We start from the raw sequence: 22,347 nt of genomic DNA on the forward strand, positions 1-22,347 counted from the left end.
CCCGGACCACGGCTACTGCCAGCCCATCTCCATCCCGCTGTGCACCGACATCGCCTACAACCAGACCATCATGCCCAACCTGCTGGGCCACACCAACCAGGAGGACGCGGGGCTGGAGGTGCACCAGTTCTACCCGCTGGTGAAGGTGCAGTGCTCGGCCGAGCTCAAGTTCTTCCTGTGCTCCATGTACGCGCCGGTGTGCACGGTGCTGGAGCAGGCCCTGCCGCCGTGCCGCTCGCTGTGCGAGCGGGCCCGCCAGGGCTGCGAGGCGCTCATGAACAAGTTCGGCTTCCAGTGGCCCGACACGCTGCGCTGCGAGAAGTTCCCGGTGCACGGCGCCGGCGAGCTCTGCGTGGGCCAAAACGCCTCCGAGCGCGGCACCCCCACGCCCGCCCTGCGCCCCGASAGCTGGACCAGCAACCCGCAGCGCGGCGGCGGGGCCGCGGCGCCCGGCGAGCCCCGCGGCCGCTTCTCCTGCCCGCGGGCGCTCAAGGTGCCCTCCTACCTCAACTACCGCTTCCTGGGGGAGAGGGACTGCGGGGCGCCCTGCGAGCCCGGCCGCCTCTACGGGCTCATGTACTTCGGGCCCGAGGAGCTCCGCTTCTCCCGCACCTGGATCGGCATCTGGTCTGTGCTCTGCTGTGCCTCCACGCTCTTCACCGTCCTCACCTACCTGGTGGACATGAAGCGCTTCAGCTACCCCGAGCGGCCCATCATCTTCCTATCGGGCTGCTACACCGCGGTGGCCGTGGCCTACATCGCCGGCTTCCTCCTGGAGGAGCGGGTGGTCTGCAACGAGCGCTTCGCCGAGGACGGCTCCCGGACGGTGGCGCAGGGCACGAAGCGGGAGGGCTGCACCATCCTCTTCATGATGCTCTACTTCTTCGGCATGGCCAGCTCCATCTGGTGGGTCATCCTCTCCCTCACCTGGTTCCTGGCCGCCGGCATGAAGTGGGGCCACGAGGCCATCGAGGCCAACTCCCAGTACTTCCACCTGGCCGCCTGGGCCGTGCCAGCCATCAAGACCATCACCATCCTCGCCCTGGGGCAGGTGGACGGGGACGTGCTCAGCGGCGTCTGCTTTGTGGGCATCAACAACGTGGACGCGTTGCGGGGCTTCGTCCTGGCTCCCTTGTTTGTCTACCTGTTCATCGGCACCTCCTTCCTGCTGGCCGGTTTTGTGTCCCTCTTCAGGATCCGGACCATCATGAAGCACGATGGCACCAAGACAGAAAAGCTGGAGAAGCTCATGGTGAGGATAGGGATCTTCAGCGTCCTCTACACGGTGCCGGCCACCATTGTCATTGCCTGCTATTTTTACGAGCAAGCTTTTAGGGAACAGTGGGAGAGGAGCTGGGTCACGCAGAGCTGTAAGAGCTATGCCATCCCCTGTCCTAATAGCCACAGCAGCCATCACCCGCCCATGAGCCCCGACTTCACCGTCTTCATGATCAAGTATCTCATGACCTTAATTGTAGGCATCACCTCGGGCTTCTGGATCTGGTCTGGGAAAACGCTGAACTCCTGGAGGAAGTTTTACACCAGGCTGACCAACAGCAAGCAGGGGGAAACCACGGTGTGAAACCCCAGACCGCCAGGCCGAGGGGGGACCGGCGGGCGGCCGAGGGACCCGGGCGCCGCTAGCCGGTGCCCACCTTGCCCACCGGCCAGCGGTGCAGAGATACTCGCCCTTATCCAGCCTCAGCAAACTTTCCAGGCTGCTAGTCGTTTCTCCAGGCTACGGGGAACAGAGAGAAAGAAAGAGTCAGGTGGGAAACTCTTGGGACAGACTTGGGACAGACTTGTTTTTCTCGCTCTCTCTCCTCTCTCTCGCTCTCTCTCGCTGTCTCCTGTCAGACCTGAACGTACTGTAAGGTTGGGGGAGAGGGATGTAAATAGCCTCTGTAAGATTTTGTAAGTATATTTGTATTTAAATTACAAAAAACTCCCTTTTTTAATTATTTAGGACATTTTTAATCCATTCGCAGATCTTGCTCCCCCCCCCCATTTTTTAAACGGCATTGGATTTTTATTTTGTAGGGCAGGATGGGAAAAATTGCCAGTACAAGAAACCAAACAAACCCCTTTCTTCTCCCCCACACAGGTTTTGTAATGGCTTTGCTTGGAGTTTCAGTTGCATGAACAGCAGGGCCTGGACTGAGGCTGCTGTGACTGCCTAGGGCGCCTCCTGACACAGGCTGGGTCCTGATCCCAGCCTGCCAGAGGTATGTGGAGCTGGAGGTGGGGTTGGGGAGGAGCGCAGCTTCCTGACCCCGTCCGGGCCCCATACGGGGAGGACAGCCGCCGGACCCGCTGGTGGGACAGCGCCTGGCCTCGCCTCGGCCACCGCCGCTTGGCCAGAGAAACGCACCCCAAGCGCTGCCCCGCACCCCGAGCATCACCAGCGCCGAGCGCTCCAGGAGGCACCTGCTCAGCCACCAGATCCTTGGTGGGGGGCGAAAAAATATCCAGTCCTGCCCGAAGGTGCGTCCGGCCTTTTTCTGGACGGAGAGCATCGCTGCAATGCTTTGCGTTAGGGGGATTGGCTGCCAGCTGTCCGTTCTTGGTTTTTAAATTTATTTAAAAGCATCACTTAGTTTTGAAAGAGTTGCCCCCTTTTTTTTTTGTTGTGCTTTGGCCGGGAGTTGAGGTTTAACACYGTCTGCACCTGTGGCCTCTCTGATGGCTGAAGAGGTAAATGGGGACATAGAAATACCAAACTTCCCTTTTTTTTTAGCCCACATAATGAACTTTTCAGTTGTAAAACAAAGATGTCTGGTCTGGGTTTTTCCTCAGAAATGAGATTACTGGCCTTCTCCGTCACAAGATGCATAGGTTTTGGAGGAAAAAGATTAAGCATAACTACAGATCTGAATTCTGAGCATGTAGTCAGTTGTAGCTGTCTCCTTTYTTCATGGGCAGCTTGCGTGTGTTTGTGTTCTTCTTCTGTTAATGAAAACTCTGACAGAGAAGTAACTACCTGGAATGCTTTGTTGAGGTGCTGATACCTACTTAGATTAACAGAGGGCTCGGTATAAACAGGACCAGAATAGAATGCAGCATTCAGACTTCTTTTTTTTTTATTATTATTATTATTAAACCCATAAACTGGCTCTTCATTTTGGAAACATTCGAATCATTGCCATTGCCCTGAATTTTAGTTCGTTAACATTTAATTTGTTACACATTATGAGGGTGTGATGATTTCTGCCAGTAGTAAAAACAAAGGAATAAAACAAAAACAAAAAAAACCCTGAGAAAACCAGTATGTTTAAGCACTGTAGTGGGTTGTGAGACCTTAAGGAGCCTCTGCTATCTTTTTTTTTTTTTTAATTACAGTAATAAACATTACATACTACAAAGATAAGATATGTGTGCAGTATATCTACTACCTTGTATGCTCCTGGGTGTGTGGGATTGTGCTTCTTATTCCAAAAGGTTAAAAATGAAATGTAACTTTGAACAGATGCATTTGAATATTTAGTCCTCTGTATGAAAAACAGCAGAATGCTCCTCTCCTGACTGTATGTTTTAAACTTTTTTTATATAACAAATGCCTGTATTTAGGTTCATAAACATTATCTATGGCTACCATACCCTGAAATGCAAAATTATTTGAATTTGGTATGCATTTATTTCTGTTCATTATCACAAGATCATCTATATTTATAGAGGAATAGAAATTTATATATATTAAATACCATATTTTTAATTTCTCTGAAATAAATTGAGTTTTTGTACAAAACTATCTTGTCGTTTTACGTATTCCTCAGACTAACTTAAATACACGCTGTGTGAAAGCAGTGTATATACTACAAGATGTGTGGGATTCCTTTTTTCTTTTCTTATGTTGAGTTCACAGTAACAAGCTGGAATTCAGTGCAGGAATTCATTGTGCATTTTGGTTTTTATCTCTGGGCCGGTCTAGATTAATCCTTCAAAAGAAGTAATGTAAACTGTTCAAGATCTCTGACAGGGTAGGTTGGTGGTGTGAAATCCAAGAAGAGATCTGCTATATGGCAGGAGAAGAAAGAAGCTGACCAGTTCTTTTTCTTTTTTTTGTTAAAAGAAAAGAGTTCTTCCAACTTAGCCTTTCTTCTCTCTTTCCTATTTAAAAAAAAAGATTTTCTCACTGCTCAAAATGACACTCAGATTATGTTGCAATATTGTCAGAATATTTTAATGACTAAAACAGTTTTGTTTTCCTGAATTTTGAATATTTGGTTAATCCAGAGTTAAACAACATGTCCTTGGAAGTATTTCAGATTTATAAAAACTACATATATTCTTAAACCTTTAACTGAAACCCATCTTTTTTTTAAATTCATTGTTAAAAGTGCCATTCTGTAAGCATGGTTTTTGTTAGGAAAGACTGGCTAATTATGAGACCTTGATTTCTGGTTTCCAGTATTATAAGCTATAGCACAGCATTTCATTCCATAGATCTATAGAAAGTTGTAAACGATTTTTGGCTAGTTTACTTATTTCAAATTTTGATACATAAACTGCCATAGAGAAGTAAGGGAAGCTCGAGAAAAAACCCTGCTCTCTTGAGCTGAAACATAGACAGAATTTTTTTTGTTATTAATTTTTTTTCCCCCATAGATGTAACTCTTGCTTTCTCAGATGTTTTCCGCATTTTTTTTCTAAGTCTTTTTTTTTTTTCTTCAATATTTTAGCATTTAAAATTGTACTGGTCATTATTCAGCTCTAGTGACTAAACTACAAGCTATTCAATTTCATTTGCAGTGGAATTCTTTTTGGTCTGAGTATTTGAGCCATTTTGACTGATCTGTTTTCTTGCAGCTGAATGTGTGTGATTTATTTATGCATGGGAGAACATATTTATTTGTAACAGAGACTTTGTATTTGTAGTAGGGATGGGAGGACTAATTTTTTTTTAATATTTTTCAAAAATCCTGTAATGGAATTGTAGTTTCTATAAGAAGTAGAACGTTGCTGATATTTGCAGTTGATGATTCGCACCAGATATGGTCCTCTTCAATTCTTAGGGATTTTTCATAGATTGTAGAACTAAAGTCCCATATTCAGTCTTGAGTATTTTAATAAATATACTAGAGTGCACAATATAATCATTTCAAAATCATTTAAATGGCTTACCTCATTTAAAAGAGCAAATCCCTTTCTTTTTTTTGTTCTTCATTGCTGCTTTTTTTTGTCCACTAGTTTTTGTGAACTTCCACAGTGCAGTAATTTGCRAAGGTCACAGTCATTACTGAATACTGTGGTGCTATCTATGAGACTTGTATACTTTTTCTTACACTTCGATTTGTCAACACATCGTGAAACTTGAGACCTTTTATTAGGATACAAAGGTGTCTTTTGCACGGATATACTGTAGTTATGACTACTGCTTTACCTTACTGTAAAAACATATCTATTTACTGCTCAATAGCTCTAGGGAATTTAGATAGGATTTTTTTTTTACAGCACAGTCTGTGTAATTGATATACCTTATTTACCAGAGAAGGTATCACTGTATAAAAAGAAACAGTGTGCCCAACTCTCTTCTTGTGTTTGATGAGAAGGATAATGTAAGAACAAAAACTTTGGTATAACAAAGTTTTCTATGCTTAGAAGTACTGGTAAAGACATTCCTTAGTCAACAGCTTTGCTCTTTCTGGTGCTGTATATTTATAGCTTAAAATGATGGGGCACTTAGAATTAGCAATTTCCTCTATCCATTTTGCTAAAGAGGGCTGTAGTCTGGAGAACTGGGGATGCTGAGTTACTGTTCATCCTTCAGTAACAGTAATGCTCTTTAATGTAGTGGTAAATTTGCTGTATTGGAATGAAATTATATGCTGTTTCCATAACAAATCCTATTGGGAAGGGGAAGGTTTTCTGGTTTGTTCAAAGCGTTATGCCCCACATATCCAATATATAACTATACTTTAGAAGTACCTTTTTTCCCCCCCTTTTTTTAGTTGAATTGAAAGGCTGTGTTCTAGGGGGCCTAATTTCTGCCCTGTGGACTGTGCACTCCTTTCTGGTGCCATCTCAATACTTGTTGTTGGGCACAAGTGCAATTACAGGTGGTGCTGAAGATTTGTTTCATTTAAATGGACGATATTTGCAATTCTTGCAAAGGGGTGATAATTAGACACAAAAAGAAGTATGTGCACAGGATAAGTATTTTTGAAAATGGACTGTGGGCTACTACCTCACTGGTCTTCTGTCACTGACAGTCACAAGAGACAACTTCCAGATAACCCCACTGATCCTTTGGAAAGGTGTATGCGCAGCAGCTGGCCAAAGAAAGCAGTCATGGTTTTGCTGTGACCTACGTAGTTTAAAATTTGTGATGGTACTTGCATGTGTGACATAACTCCTCCATCCCTGTGCTGCAYGGCCTCAGAAATAGCTTCAGCTAGCAAAAATTCTCATGACAGCTGAAGAGATAAGTAAGAGGTTAAATACTTACCTGTCAAAATAAGGAAACTGAGGTAAGGCTCTGTTTTCATCTCTAATTGACCCTCTAGTGCTTAAACATGGGAATTACATTTTATTTGATAGATGTTTGGAATGACTGTGCTACAAGACTCTGTGGTAGTACTGTGTAAAATCAATTCTAAATATCAGCCCCCTTCCCCCTTTAAGACTCTGGTAAGTTTGTATTAGTTGTAACTTGCACTTTTTGAACCAGAGTGTCATTGCTGTGTATATTATACAAACTTAAAACAAATGGATCGTATTGGTCCTCCTTTGATAATACTGGCTTAAAACACAAGTCCTTTTAGCGGCTTGGTCACATTGGAAGTAGGGAGGCTTTCCTACCCATAGCTGGGGGGGTTCCTCACATTAGCACTAGCAATCTTGCAAGTCTGTTCTCTCTGTACCTTATGAGTTGGGTCTGAAGGCTTAGGCAATGATTCACATCCATATGAAAAAAGGGAATTTTGTTTTTCTTGCTTTGGACTTACATACGTTTACAGCACAAAACTGTCACCAGAGAAGTGCTTTGTTCTGAAGTGTCTGATTAGTTTTGAATCAGTACCAGCATAATTAAAAAAATGGGCAAACAGATTTAGGAAGCAAAGCTTGAGGACTTAAGAATGAGGCTTTGTTTTTCACAGTTTGTTTCTTAGAACTCTTCAGACACTCTGAGATGTGAAATAGCTGCTTAAGRACAAAATAAGCACCCTGGGATTGAGTCCTGAACATGTCTCACAGGCATTATGAGCCTGTATTCATTTGATATTAACCCAATGACTATGTTAAAGCAAATTAGATAATACTATGCCCTGTAAGAAAAAAAGAAAGGCTTAACTGCATTTGCTTACCACCTGAAATTCACTCTGCACATTCACTTAGTCATTGGAGGTCAGTAATACCTGTTATATGAACACTAAATGGAGAAGCAAATACTGTTTCTGTCATATGAGAGAGATTTCAGTGAATTAGCAAAATAGGCCTTAATAAACAATATATAATTGCAAATGCAACAATTTGTAGATAAAAGCAATACAATTTTGAGAGTTTAGTTGTAGACAATGTTTTTTAAAAAATTAATTATTTTTAGAAAGCATCCTGATTTTGTAGGCCACGACAACCGTGTTTCAGATCTCAGCTTGTATTTAGTCTAAACTTCCAGTGTAACCACATCAGAGATTCTTCCGTGCATGAGGTCTTGCCCTTGTTTGCATTCAAATTAGCAGTATTAAGTTGCTTATCTTGAGACTGAATAAATAAACTCTAGTCTTCCAGTCAGACAACGCTTCGTGAAGACCCACATTCAACCACTGACATCATGTGAAATGCTGCTGATTTGAGACCTCACAAGTCTTGCTTTTTCCAAGTATTCCAAGGCTTTGTTGCAGTGCATGGAATTACTGGACATGATTTAACTGCACTTAGTAGGAAACTTTACAATAACCATTAAACTATAACATAAACACTCTCTCTGTGTTGGGGCTGAGGGTTATATCAGCCACCATAATGGACTCTTTGTAATAACTTCTGCAGAAATCTAACTGAAGCAATAGACTTCATTAGTTTAATTGCAATTACTTATCTTCTGGATGTTTTTTGTTGTTAAACTGCCATGTCTAATAAGGTCTATCCTAGGCTGGCATATAAGGGTACCATATTTCAGTAGTGCTGCTCAGTAAGCGAGACTTGTTCATGTTATATCACAAGAATCCCTTTAGGTGAGGGAGAGCAGTATTTTTGTCTAGTTCTAGTATAACTTTGTTAATATTAATTAATTGTTACAACACAAATTAAAAGTCATTTATCATGGGATAGTATAATGACAAATATCACAAGAAAAATAAGAGTGGCCTGTATCCCTAAAGTGGGATGTCTTTATGCTATTTTGTTGCCTACTTATTTGTATAACTCATCTTCTATAACTGTTTTACATTCTGTGACTCAGTGTTAGTCTCATTACTGTGTTTAAGTGAGACTGATAGTATGACTCATCAATGCTGTATGACTTGTCGTGTTGTCTTGTTCATGTTAATTACTATTGCTTTATTACTGGTAGCTTGTTTGACCTCCACTACCATGCTTAGAGTACTACAAAAGCTAAAGATAGAACAGATAGCCACAGGAGTTTGCAGGCTGCTTTGGAACAACAGAGCATGGCAGTGCTCCTTGGCAGCTTGTGTTTTACCGATTCAAGGCACGCTGCTCCATCTTGGGCATTGGGCTAACACCCTCCCTCAGAGGTATCATTTGCATTCTTCTGCAGACTCCATGGGTGTCCTATTGGCAAGAGCACTGCCAGGGATGTGCTGAATTGGCTCATTTTCCTGGCTCTGCGCTAGCTTTTTTGTTTTGTTTTTCCCCCACCTACCTAGGGTGGAGGCTATGCTGGCTGCTTTTAATCCCTGCGTTCGACGCAGGAAGTTACTGGCAGCGTGTGCCATTACAACATCCCTGGCTGATGCTCTGCAGCAAGCCAGTTGTAGGGTCATACTCTGCTGCTCCCTGTACCAGCCCGCCTCTGATAACTTGACTGGGAGTTGCATTGCTCTAACCATTGGCAGAATGTAACTCCTCAGATACAGTTTATTCTTGAGAACTAATTTTGCAGTGTTCATTGCAAGATCATTGCTGTCCAAATAGGGAAGCGATTTACTTTATAAAAGTTGTTTGAAAGCTTCTTTATTCATGACATTTTGCTTTTAAATACAAGCACAAATACTGTCCAAAAGGAACTGATCTTGAGTTAATACTGATCAGTGTAGTGTGAGCAAATAAGGATCATCTACTCCTTCAAATTCAAATATTACTGTACATTATGATAAATCGGCTCTTTCTGAGAAGAAAAGGGTGCAATCACACCTTCATGATTGCCTTGAGGAAAATGAGTGTTTCATTTATATCCCACTGCTGTACAAATGCATCTAAAGTGGCAACTCCCCCCCCAAACCTCCAGGTGGGCTTCTCAAAATATTTATGTAACTGAAAAATTTGCAGAAAAAATAGCTCATTACAAAGTCAAATTTTGCTGTGACTCTTGTTTACTTTTCAGTTCTTCTCTGTCTGTAATGGTAAAGCTTCACATTTACTTTCTGTGAACACAAAGGGGAATTAGTCACGTCTTAGCACAAAGCCCTCAGTTAAAAGACTCTAAGTTGTTTATTTACTTATTAAATAAAAACATTTAGTTTCCATTGATTCTGAGGGAAGTGGAAGAAAATTTTGCAACATGCTCAARGGATTAGTATTTTGTAGGATCAGGCACATAACTGCTCCTGAAATTAATGGAAGCAAATGGTGCTCAGCTGAAAAGCTAAGAAAATGGAATCTGTCAGATTCTAGTTACTAGCTGCAGTTGGGATCACTGTAAAATAATGTATAAATACAGTCTTTGCTTCCTAAAACAAAGATTAGCAGTTGCTGAGTGGTGAAGGACACCAACAGTAAGTTCGAATGGCGGCCTCAAATGGAGACCCCTCCGAGAGGTGCTGCCAGACTTGTTCCCCAGGAAGGCAGAGCTTTGGGGTGTGGGCGAGGAGAGGAGAAAGAAGCAGTGGGAGAAGAGCAGCAGGGGATGAGGGACCGAATGGGCCTGGTTTGACATAAACTGGGGACTCTGCCCTGCAGGGCTTGTACCTCTTCTGCTATGGGTACTGAAGGCCGCCATAGCTCGGATGCAGGAAGGGAATGGCTCCTTGGAGCATGCAGAAGCTGTGGGGAGACTCTCCAGCGGGTGCCCAGGAGTCACAGATGATGCAAGCTGAAAAACAACTTTTGTTCAGATGTTTCTGAATCATGACAAGAAGAAATCCTCTTGCTTGGGAGTGCTACTTCTCACTAAACAGCCTTCTGCGCTCTCCCTGCTTCCCTCACTGGTGCCTGCTGGGTCCGTCCTCCATTTCCATCCTCACCCTGGGCATTGGACTGCCCCAAGGGAAAGGCTGGAAAGCTCAGGTTGCAGTCGATGTTGGCTCGGGGGAGGAGGGAAAGGTGAGGAGGCCAACTGAAGAGCCCGCTTTTCGTAGCTGGCAACCTCAAGATCCATATGGTTTCAGCCAGGTTTCCCTGGATCCTGTTTTCCATTCCAAGATTAGAAATCTACTCCCCTCAGGGGAGAATGGAAAGGAAATTCTGTGGTAAGCTTTGCTGTATTTCCAGCTGACTTGTGGGCTGGTGGGCCCAGTGTTTTTTAAGATCTCTTTACAATAGGAGTAAGATTCTGCTCCTGCTGAAGGCAATAGCGAGTCTCCCATTAGCCTCCGTAGGACCACAATTTCACCTTGGGGTCAGGATGCATTAGGAAGTACTTTGAGATCCTGGCGATAAAAAAAGGTAAAATCAAAAATAACTTAAGGATTTCTCATTCAAAAGCTGCTCATAGTGTTAGCTCATTTCATCAGGCTTTAAAAATGTTTTCAGTGTTTTTCTGATCCCATTTATTAAGAGTATATAGGTACTATCCAGGGGTGGAGACATTATCTAAGAATCTGTGAATCTTCAGTACCTCTTTCCTCTGTTTTGCCCCCCAAAAAATCAAGATCAAGAATAGTTTCTTAAAATGATCAGTTACAATATACTTGTTTTGATTTTAGGGTCTTCTGAAGAAAAGTTGTCATAACTATTTGAAATGGGGCTACTTTTGCTTCTATGCTTGCTGACAATCTGAACGTCTGGAAGGTTTTTCTACCATCATTTGTTTTTCCAATCCTTTATAAAAAGTTCTATTTTATACTTCTTCAGAACTGTATTTTCTTGCAGCAGTTCTGGAAATAGCTTTTTTTCACAGCCAGTAACAGGATGTGTACCATCCACGTCTGGAGAGCAGGCATAGGCAAACTGCAAAACAATGTAACGTGGAATTAACACTTCATGTTGACACCCATTAAAAATATTCAACAGGATTGACTCAGCCTGCCCATGTTGAACAAATATCATGCTCGTCTCTGAATGATTCAAGATTTTATCTGCTCTCAGTGCAAGTTCATTGTGGAGGGCCTGATCCTGTTCTCATTAACCTCCAAAGGAGTTTTGCTGCTGACTTCAAAGGGAATTACATCAGCAGCATTTGGAGTGAAGCACACACAGTTCCTATATTTCTGTATCTTTTTCCTTTTTTTTTTTTTTTACATAATTCAAACTACAGCAGAACAAAAAAAAAGGCAAGGAAGCAATAGAAATAAATCTCCTTTCTGTTTGAGCAGTGTTGTTGCATGATGGTTCTGTTTATTTGGAAGTCTTAAGTGCAAATTGAGTGTAGAAACCAGCAAGAGCTGAGATTATGAAGGGTTTGATTATATATGTAGCTGAGTACCCTCAATTCCCATTGTCCCCTTGACAGGAATCTTTCAAATTCCTTAATATTTCTTGGCACTTCGCACAACTGCTTGCGAAGGCTTAGAACCCTGCTGAAAACTGGAGCTGAACAGCCACTGTTAATATATCCATATAAACAACAGTTCCTGAAGTGGTCACTGTAAACAGTTATTCTAAACCCTAGGGAAGTTAATACTCATTCCTTTTTTGTTTTCACTGTGCATAGCTTTTGAAAGGGAGGAGGTGTGTGTGGAGGAGGGATGAGATGGAGCAGCCGTTGGGGATTTTGCTTGTTTTTCTGTTTCTTCCAGGCTGTCAGATTAGATAGCAGAATGAATTCACTGGTATTTTGCATTTTTAGTTTTATTTTTTTGTGGAAGAAAAGTAGAATACAAATATACCAGTCCCTGCGGGTGAGGGGGCAGCAAGTACGTCAGTCAGCCATTTTACGTGCTTTGCACGTTTTAAAATCCCTCCTGTGCTGGAAGAACATGGCACCCAAACGTGTCAGGCTCCGCGGTGGTGTGCCAGGAGCGACAGCACGCTCTGCCGTGCTTGCAGAGGGACCGTCGCAGCCTGGGAAGCRTCGGACACGCTCCCTGCCTCTGCTCTGGACCTCCTTCGGCTGCGTGCCAGGACTACCAGCCCCTGTCTCAGGCCTGGCGCTGGTCTCTGTTGCACGTTTGTCCCCAGTGAAGTCGTACAAGATCATTGCCGGCTGCTTCCTGGCACCCAACAGCAATGAGACGGTGACAGGCATGAACAGTCGCTCCCATTGCGGCCCACACACAAACTCACAACCTTCAGCCTAAAGGGTCTTGTATGCCATTTCCTATTCGCTGAACTTCATTTACCTGGTTCAAAACCTATTAAGTCATCCGCTGTGGGGCTGCTCTGTGGTCTCCTGAAGGCGTAAACATGAACCAGCTTGCTTCTAGTCTTTGAGTGTTTTTTTTCCCCTACCCTACTCTTGCCCTGTTTGATCTCAGTCAACCTCGCCAGCTCCTTTCTGTGCAAGAAGGTGGTTTCTTTACCCCTGCACTGCAAAAGGCCTCCTTGCTCCAGGCTGCCATTCCTCCCAGCTGTTTCCTTCTCGCTTTGGCAAATCTGGCACTGGACCCAGAGCAAATGACACAGTGGGGACATGAACCTCTGTTTTTTAACTCTATTGTAACTACCTCAGCCACTGGAAACTTTGCTTTCCTCCTGTGGGTCCTTGTGAGCGTAGGCATCTGAGCCTGTGTCGCCGACGACGTTGACTGTTCACAGGAACAGGACAAGACTCTGAGCTGCAGCTCAGGGGTTAGCGCGCCCACCGGGACTTAGCGTCTGGGTTCAAGTACCAGCTCCAAGGCAGAGAGCAGGACTAGGTCTCAGATTTTCCACATCTCACTTGTATATCCTGATAAATAGGTTAATCTGAGCATGTCTCCTCACTTTTTCACCCCCCCCCAAAAAATCCTTACTTTTTAGGGTTTTTTTAGGATTTTTAGGTTTCTCATAATGCAAGATGGGAAGAAAATGGAAACTGCAGAGTTTCAGAGGACAGGGAAGTGACTTTTTTTCCAAAGCACCATGAGAAATGCTGGGGCCTGGCTTTTCAGTTTGGGTCTTGTTAAGCCATAGCACTCTATACTGTCTTTTTTCTGGTGTTAGCAGAACACAAATACCTTTCTGAAACCTATTGTGAGGATGATTTTTGACATGCATAATATAGAAATAAGCACATGTTTTAACAGTTAAACTGCTGAATGAGACAAACATCCAAAGGTTTCAGTGGAAGCTCTGTTACTTGGAGTCTTTAAATCAAGACAGGCTATCTTTCCAAAAGATAAGCTCTTACACACCATCAAATTATTTGATGCAGAAATTACTGGTAAAATTCTGTGGCTTGTTTGAGGCAAAAGGTCAGGTTAAATAATTCTACCTGTTCCTTCTGGACTTAAACTCTATCTGTAAGTGACAGCTGCAGTAGTTCACCTGAGCATCCTACTGCCATCCTGCTGTGCATTGCCTGACATTTGGGAATTGCTCAAATGTTTCTGCACTGAGTTTTCTGATGGACGTTATCAGAGAGGTTCATCAGGAGCCCCAAAATGCACTGCAGCAACTGAAAACCAGTGAAAACTGGATGCAGCAACATGACTGTCAAACCCAATGTTGCTCAGCAGATATACTAAAAAGCTGCAAGGATAAGTAAAGACATTAACCATACCATGAAGCCAGTTTGTCTCTCTGGGATGAAAAGGATTGAAGAAGTGAGTGGTGCTAGCACATAAATGTTATAATAGTTCATTAAGAAAGACTTGATTTTCTTCTATCATGTTCTGTCTCAAAAAGAGTTATTTTAGGTAATCATGAAAACATGTCGTGGCATAAAACAATCCTTTGTACCACCTCTGAGTTGTTTAGAAGATATTATTTTGGCAAGTGCTTTAATAGCCACTGAAATGCCCAATGCATGTTAACAATCTAGCCAATAAGTTGTAGGTTCCTTTTTTTTCCCCCCCAGTTCATTGAGGAACGTTGACAAAACTGCAAACATATGTTTCTGCTGCTAAAGCTTAGTCTTATCACAGTCTGAAAATGTGGAAAATCAATTACATGCTTTGAATTACTGCCTTTATTGCTATAAAAGAATTTCTTCATTCTTTCAGGGTAGTGTACACTTCGTAACATCTACCACTAACAGGCTGTTAGGACTTTCTGCTAAATTAATGCACTACAAGTAAACTAAACAGAAGGCCCATGGAATGCTAAACATCCACTTTCTCTTGTGTTGTGGCTGTGCTGCAGCTTGGGAACCCTCAGCCTTGTTGCTACAACATCTGGACAACATTTGGGGCTGTCTCTCAAGTACACGGGTGTGCACCTCTGGTGAATTGTAACTTTCAACATCTCTCTGCCTCTAATCTATATTTAATGTTTCATGACTAGTAGTCAAAGAAACTTCAGCTAAATATCAGGTTGGAATGAAAATGATCCTTGGGAAAACACTCATTTTCAGCATTCGCCAGCAAAGTATCTGTGACAGAGACATTCCCTGGAGATTTGTAGCCCATTCTCTCACAGTAATAATAATTAAGACTCGTGATTACTGTGCCCACATAATCAAAGATCGCTTCATAAAATGTACTCCCTAAAGGGAAGAATTCTCTGCTCCTAACTGGATGTCAGTCAGAGGGATCAGCACCCCCAGGGATCTGGAGTCTTTGCTTGCCCTTTTCATTACAGTGTTGTTAGCATTGTGTTACTTCATATTCTTCTCAATGCAAATGAGGAGGTAATCATGTGTAAATCGTGCCCTCCAGAAGGCACATGTGGTGAGTTTTTTTCCCCCAAATCTACCACAGGGATTTCTCACATGGAACATAATTACATCTCTGCCATATGGGCTCATTTATATTCTATTACAGGTTAAGCTAATACGACTCAGAAATATGCTAAAAATACCTCAAAGTATTTTGAGCACTGTCAAAACACTTGTCATTTCTTGCTTGCCTATTTGATTGTGACAGACTTTATATTTATTTAGAGATCCACGGTGCCAAGTAACTCTAGAAAAACAAAATAAGGCCAGTTTTATGTTGCCCAGTCTCCACTAAAAATTTTAATTCGCTCCCATGTCACGGTCTTTTGGCAATTGCGACTAGATCAGTCACAATAAAACTGAAAAGCCTCTAAGACATATTTACCTGAAGCAACACCTTTGTGGGTTTTAGGTTTCCCAAGAGGAAAGGAGCACGCATTTCAGAGGTGTAGCTTTGTCACTATTAGACTAGATCAGGCCTGTGTTTGATGTAATTACTTTGTCTTGACAAAGATATACTTGCACTTTAGACATAATAAAAGTACAAACCTCTCTAACCACAGAAGAAGGGCTATTGCAGAAATAATAGTTGCCTATAAATAGATGGTAAGATAAGACTAGATCAGTGGTAAGTATCATAAATGAAATACTTTAAAATGAAAGCAACTAAAGGTTATATGACATTGTTTTCAAAATTGTGGTACTACATAATAATATGTTATCTTCCAAATTCAATGGATATTTTTAATTCCACTGTAAGATTTTATTTGACAATTTTTTTTTTAATTTCCCTGATTTCTAACATTAATACTACTAACATCTCTGGGTGAAATCTGGATCCACCAAAATCAGTGTTTTTTTTTCCTGTTCATTCACACATTAAGTATTTCACCCACTGAAATTTTATCAAGTGTCCTTTATTCTGCTAACTAAAGAGCAAAGATAGTAGATAGTAATATGAAGTTAGGAGGATTAGGCCAGGGGATGGGAAAGGATTGCACTGGACCTGCACATGACAATATTTTGCAAAAGCACTGCTTGACGTTAGTTCCCAAGGAGGTATTTCCTAGAAGTTGGCCTGGGGTTTTGAAAACAGCAGCTGAATGTTTGCTATAACTGTGAAATAAAATTCATTCCTAATTTCTAAAGTCCGTTAAGGTTTTCAGTGATGAAAAATTCTGGGTCAATATAAAATAAATTCTATATTTTTGAAATAAATTCTAGTACTTTTCTAGAATTGTCTAATATTTTTCAAAGCTTTGTTGGGAGGTGTTTGCTGTTTTGTTTTTTGTTTTTTTATTGTACCATAGTATTATCAATCAACATTTTCAAATTTTCAGCATTTAAACACCAAGCCCAACCTTTCTGGAATGTTTTTTGCATTTTTTTAGAGAATAATAATTATTACTAATACTTTTTCTTCAGACCTCTGTGCAACAGAGTACATAAGCACCTAGAATTAGGTGGCTGAAAAGTCCCCTTGAAGCCAGACATTTAAGTATTTTTCTGAATCAAAGCCCAGAAGCTGTGTCTGTAATTGGGCAATAGCACCAAAGCACAGTAGAGCATTTCTTTGGAGTTTACCTTGTTCTTACAAGATATCTTTCAAAATTAACTGAAACAACAGGTTTTTAGTCAGAATTGAGTACTGGTCATTGCTGAATAGGGAGAGCAGGCTGTTCAACTGTCTATTCATTGCAGAAGGAAAAAAAAAATCAGGCCAGGTATGAGTTTATTATGTGAGCAAAGTGTTTTTCCAGCCTTCATTATTCCTGAAGCAGTTTAAGGGACACTGTAGTGATTTCTTACATCAGGGAGACATAAAAAAAGAGTTGTCTCCTGGCCTGTGGAACAAAGAGAAAAAAACTTCAAATCTCAGACCTGACTCCATTAAATAATGTTTTAATTCAGCTGTCATAGACATTTGATTAAAGAATATGCTATACAATTTCCTTTGCAGTGTCTATAGCCCTGATCATGTAAAAGCATCCCATGCCCTTGGAAAAACAACCTCCCCCTTTCACACACAAAAGGGAGTCTTTTACTCAACATCTTCACAGCTTGCTTCCTTTTTCTTCAGGCAAGGTTTTTCATTTTCGGTCTACAATTTCTTTTAATATAAGAATATGGACATTGCAGATGCTGTACTGAAAGACTGCTGTATGCCTGTCCTGCTCTTGTAGTCTTCCCTGGGCATCTCCCATTGCCTGCTGCTGCTGCGGACGGGCCCCTGGGCTGGTCAGACCTTTGGCGTCAGGGCCGCCCTTACGTCCCCGTGTTACGCGGGAGCGTGGGAACAGCCAGCTCTGCAGGGCAGGCGCAGGGCATCCCCCAAGGGTGCTCATCAGCCACCATCACACTGCAAAGAAAGAAATTCGTTATTCTGATCTCCTTCACTGAAAAGCTAACTACTCTAAAATATCCAGGACAATAAACTTTCTAAGAGAGGCTATGAATACGCTTTCCTAGAGCTCTCCTTTATTAACTCTGTGCTGAAGGTGGGAATTTGGTGATATTTGCATTGCATATTTATCAGCTGTATGCCAGTATGTCAATATTTTCCTCTAGAAAAGAGGCAGGCATGGATTTTAGAGTGGCAATACTAGGGTAATAGCATGCTTCAGTTCTGTTCTGCTTTCTGCGTGAGGCATTTGTTTATGTGCAGTAGGCACCTGGACAGAAAGCTGTGGTCTGGGTGGGTAAATGTGTGCATTTCAACATGCATAGGTTTTGCAGAAATAGCTAAATCAAGTGCCTTTGTATGAAAATATGATACTTAATATCCACACCAACCTTTTAAAGCAATCATTCCTGGATATACCATTCATCTCATGATTAAGCTTGGGCCTTTTTTTTTTGTCATTTGGTGGATTAATGTGAAATTATTTTGCTGTCTAACATGATATACTCTCAGCTAATACCCAGCTCTGAAATGCTTTGTAAATAATTATAGTTTGCATCATCCATTTGGCTAACATGCAGCCTCTGCTTTCCAAATCTGTGTAGATGATAATCTGTTTTAATACCTGTACAAATCAATTAAATATATTTTGTGCACTGTTCATTATGTACCAAATATGGTAGGAGAGTAAAAACATTTAGCAGGGGAATCAGAATTCACAAAAACGTAAATTAGATAAGCCTTGCAATATAAGTGGGGGAGGAGGTGAAATTTAGTGTTTAATTCCCTCATCTACAGGCAGATTTAAAAAATGGCTTCTAGAAACAAAAAATGTAGGGCGTGATTGTGGAGCCCTTACAGACACGTCGCTGAGCAGTTTCTCACTGGAATTATCCCACTGAAGCTTGACAATATCACCTCCAGGGTGGCTGAAAGGATGCAGAGTTTCTTGCAAGGAACTTTGATGCTTTGTCTACTCCAGAATGTAGGAAACGGATCCTCAAACCTCCTAGTGGGGCTGGACTTCCGGCTTCCCTTTGCAGTTTCTGATCACCATTGTAACAATGTAGGGTAGGAGCCTATAAATCACTAAACTGCCTGACTGTAAAATGGACTAAAGTTTTGGTTTAGCTTATGGATTCTGTAGGAGGGATCAGATTCTGTCTTAAAGCCTGTACATAGCCTCTACTTTAGACTGCACAAATTTTGTCATTCGCAAATATTAAGCGTGCTTAAAATAAAATTTATCTGGCAAGCCTCCATTTTTCCCCTCGCACCTAGCCTCGCATAGGTAATGTGCAGTTGCATTGGGCAAATTTAAAGTCGACAATGACTGAAATGCTTTATACTCCTGATTAAAATCCATAATTAAGCATTGAAACAGATGGATTTAAGAGTAAACTACTTAACATATTTCAAAATATGTGGGTATAAGGATGAAGTTCTGTTCCAGAGAAACTGTTGAAAGTCTAAGTATATATTGAATAAGTGTTGTTAGAATTATTCAGCATAAAACACTGTACAAAAAAGACCATTTTCAGAGGGAAGATGGATTGATTCAGTTTGATATTACAATAGTTTTCTTGATTGCAGGTATCTGAAGACAGTTTGGCCTTAGAAACTGCAGTATATCCTTTGTTCACTTGTTTACTTGCTGGTGAAAAAGACAATTTTCCTCCTCTTATCATACTTAGAATTGGTGTTAAAATATGCCACACTGTAAATTGGCTTGGGGAGGACAGAATGCCAAGCAAAAATAAATAAGTATTTTAAGTCCATTCCTCTCAAAAGGGAGCATTATGTGCCTGTAACGTTCTAGTTCTATTGGAGAAGAATTTTTGGGGTAATGCATAACGATGGCAGCCAGCTAATCCCACTACTGCTCCGGGCAGACCTCTAGGTTTTCAGCCATGAACTTACTTTGGGTTTGTGATCTGTAAAATGGGTTTCCCACCYCTTTGCCTGGCCAGTCCTCTGCCTTCCTTCCTTGCTCCCTCCGTGTTCCTCCCTGCCCACTCTCCAAACCAGTCTTTCAGTCAATCCCTTCCCATTCTTCATGTTCTCTGGTCCCCTGTGGCAATGTCTTTTCTCATTATTTTGTCCAGCTCAGTTCCCCAGTCTTATGTCCTGTTCTCCTTGTCCAGATCTCCCCCCACACACTCTCCATCAGATAGCTCCTTATTCTTCTCTCTTGTTCATTCCCTGCCCTGATTTTTATCAGTTTTGGTCTTCTTACTCAGTGCAAGAGTGTCCCCGGTTCCTTGCCTACTCTCAAGCCTTCCTCATTTAGTGATTAACATAAGGACATGAGAATGGCTGAGCTAGGGAGAAATGGAGATCTGTCAACCCTAATATCCACTTTCTGACAATAGTCCATACCAGATGTGTAGAGAAGCATATAGGAATATTTCAGACATAGGAACATTTCAGACATCTTGTGACACTTCCCTAGAATAATCTTTAGTTTGTGGCTTAGGGTCTTTGTAGCCAAATGTAGACTCTTTTATCCTGAACACCAGGATGGCTTTTTCATCCATAAATTTGTCCAATTATTTTTTTAACCCAGGTAAACTTTGCATCCAGAACAGTCCAGTTCAGTAGATAATCTATGTATTCAACAGACATATGTCCTTTTTTTGTTTTAAACTTGACATCTGCTAGTTTTATTGATTTCAGTCATGTTTCTACAGTCAGACAGCAACTCTTGATCACCTTCTCTATGCCACTTGTAATGTTGTAGACCTCAATCACTTCCTTCCTTACTCAGCCCTTTTTCAGGCTGAAGAAGCTTAGGCTATTTAAATAATCTTGATACAAAAGCTACTTCATATCTTTGATCATCCTTGTGACCTTCCTTTTCCTCCATTTGCAAGTAGGAGAACCACAATTGCACATTCTATCCATGGTGTGGGAGAAGCGTGAATTTGTACAGAGTTATAATCTGGCTTTCTGTTTTGTTCTCTGTTATTTTTCTAATAATTCTTACTTCCTTTTTTGGCAGATAGTGAGCACTTAACTTACATTTTCCTATAACTATTATACCCTGCAGATCTTCTCACTGAGTGGGTCGGTTCAGAGCCTAATCGCATAGGTTTTAGAAGTACTTCACTGTACCTGTAGCTACATGACATCAGCTGACATTTTTATTACCCATTCACAAGGTCTTTATGCAAAAATTCGCACTTAGCACTTGGAATTGCTGCATTGCTAAAGGTGAGTGATCTGTTGTATCTGATAAGTGCTAATGGCCAACAGCAGATGCCTCAGAGGAAGGAGTTGGAAATTCAGCAGAGAACAATTGCAGGGAAAGTTCTGTTTACACTCCTATCAATTGCTTTTGTATCCTGAAATACTACGATGCATTCAGCCTATAGATTTCTGTGCAACCTAATGTATTTCTGGATATTTTCTTATCTTAACCTTTATCAATGTTTTTGACCCCCTAGATGAATCAGAATTGATTGCTGAGTTCTTCAGAGTAGAGGAACCAGTAAATAAAAGAGCTGGTACGCAGAGCTAGCTTTAGGAAGGCTGGCAGATTTAGTGTGTGGGCAGTTATGACTAAAGGAGCAAACTGTGTGGTGAGATACTGTCCCTGTCTGGCTGGTTCTCGCTAGAGCTGTGACACTGAATGGGCTATAAGTGTGTGGCACTCCTCCACTGACTAATACCTGCCTAAAGCCCTCCTTCTGATAACAGCTGACATCCAAATCCTGCTACAGTTGCCCTGCTGATGCCAGTATTGCTCACATAAGCAATTTTTGTGGAACAGAGACACTGAGGCCAAGGGGCAGCCTGAGGTTATGCAGAAGTCCCTAAAAAACTGAACCAGAAAAGCCGACTCTGAATCATGTGAAGTCACACTCCTTGTTTTCAGAGTGGTCGTAACTAGGAATAAGCTGCTAAGGCAGGCCAGGAGTCTAAAGTGAATGGCAAGTAAATGTCTAGCCAAGTGGTCTGATGGTCCAGCGATGTTCACAATAAGGAGGCCAGTATCTTCTCCCCACAGTTGTAGCTGGAGGACTGGGATCAGCAGTCTGAGTCCGAATTACATTTAACACACTTAAAAATTAATACTCAGCCTTCTGCCCCTTTCGCCTCATTTTTATCAGGGGTTTTCTATCTTTGATCAACTCTTCTAAAGTCATTTTTGTCTCTGTTTGACTTCAAGAGCTGTCAGTCAAAGGAGGAGGGGGCAGGCTCACAGCTGTTGAAGCACAAATTCAGCCCCATGTCAGTGCGTGGTTACAGGCTTCACAGGCTGCTCTGCCTGCTTGTGCTAGGCCTGAATTTGGTCATCAGTTTGGTCCACTACCTTCCCAGATGTCATTATCCACTTAGAGCAGGACAGTAAACAAAGCACGTATTGAGCTATAGGCCATGTCTAAGGCGTGCTGTAGTTTTTCAGAGGTATCAAAAGCTCAAGTTTGTAGGAGAGTGCAAAGTAAAGCCAAGAGCATGGTTTGAGAGTACAAGGACATTTTGGACTTTCTCGGAGATGAGAAGCAATAAAACACCACTGAGAACCTGGGGCTGGATGTTAGGTTGTGTGACACCAGAGGAAACCATGGGCCAGAAACTGCCTCTTGGCATCCAAGTCCTGGCTCGTTTCAGCTAACGAGGAAGAGAGCTCGGCCACCAGAAGGTGATCCCAGGCCCAAAGAGTGGCGCCGGGACAGAGTTCAGCTCCAGGAGCAGCCAAATCGCCTGCCTGCGGGTCTCCTCACCCAAACCACAGCTGGCGGCTCACCCCTCTTACATCTCCTCTTGGGTGAGAAAGTTCAAGTGCCTGCCTCTCTGAATCAGAGATTCACACTCACTTCATTAACCCTTTGAACTCAACAGCATAATCATTCAGGGTCTGATTGTGCAG

The 22,347-nt window shown here is 42.2% G+C and overlaps 1 protein-coding gene across 1 annotated transcript; it reads left to right on the forward strand.

Moving 5' to 3' along the window:
* The first annotated feature begins 6 nt into the window (after nt 1-6).
* Nucleotides 7-1,593, forward strand: FZD1 (frizzled class receptor 1). Its single transcript, XM_026065371.1, has one exon. The coding sequence runs from the start codon at nt 71-73 to the stop codon at nt 1,580-1,582; it is 1,512 nt and encodes a 503-aa protein (XP_025921156.1). The 5' UTR covers nt 7-70; the 3' UTR covers nt 1,583-1,593.
* Nucleotides 1,594-22,347: the final 20,754 nt, after the last annotated feature.

The sequence above is a fragment of the Apteryx rowi genome, unplaced genomic scaffold (genome assembly GCF_003343035.1).
Source record: "Apteryx rowi isolate R43461 unplaced genomic scaffold, aptRow1 scaffold_226, whole genome shotgun sequence".
Classification (NCBI taxonomy): domain Eukaryota; kingdom Metazoa; phylum Chordata; class Aves; order Apterygiformes; family Apterygidae; genus Apteryx; species Apteryx rowi.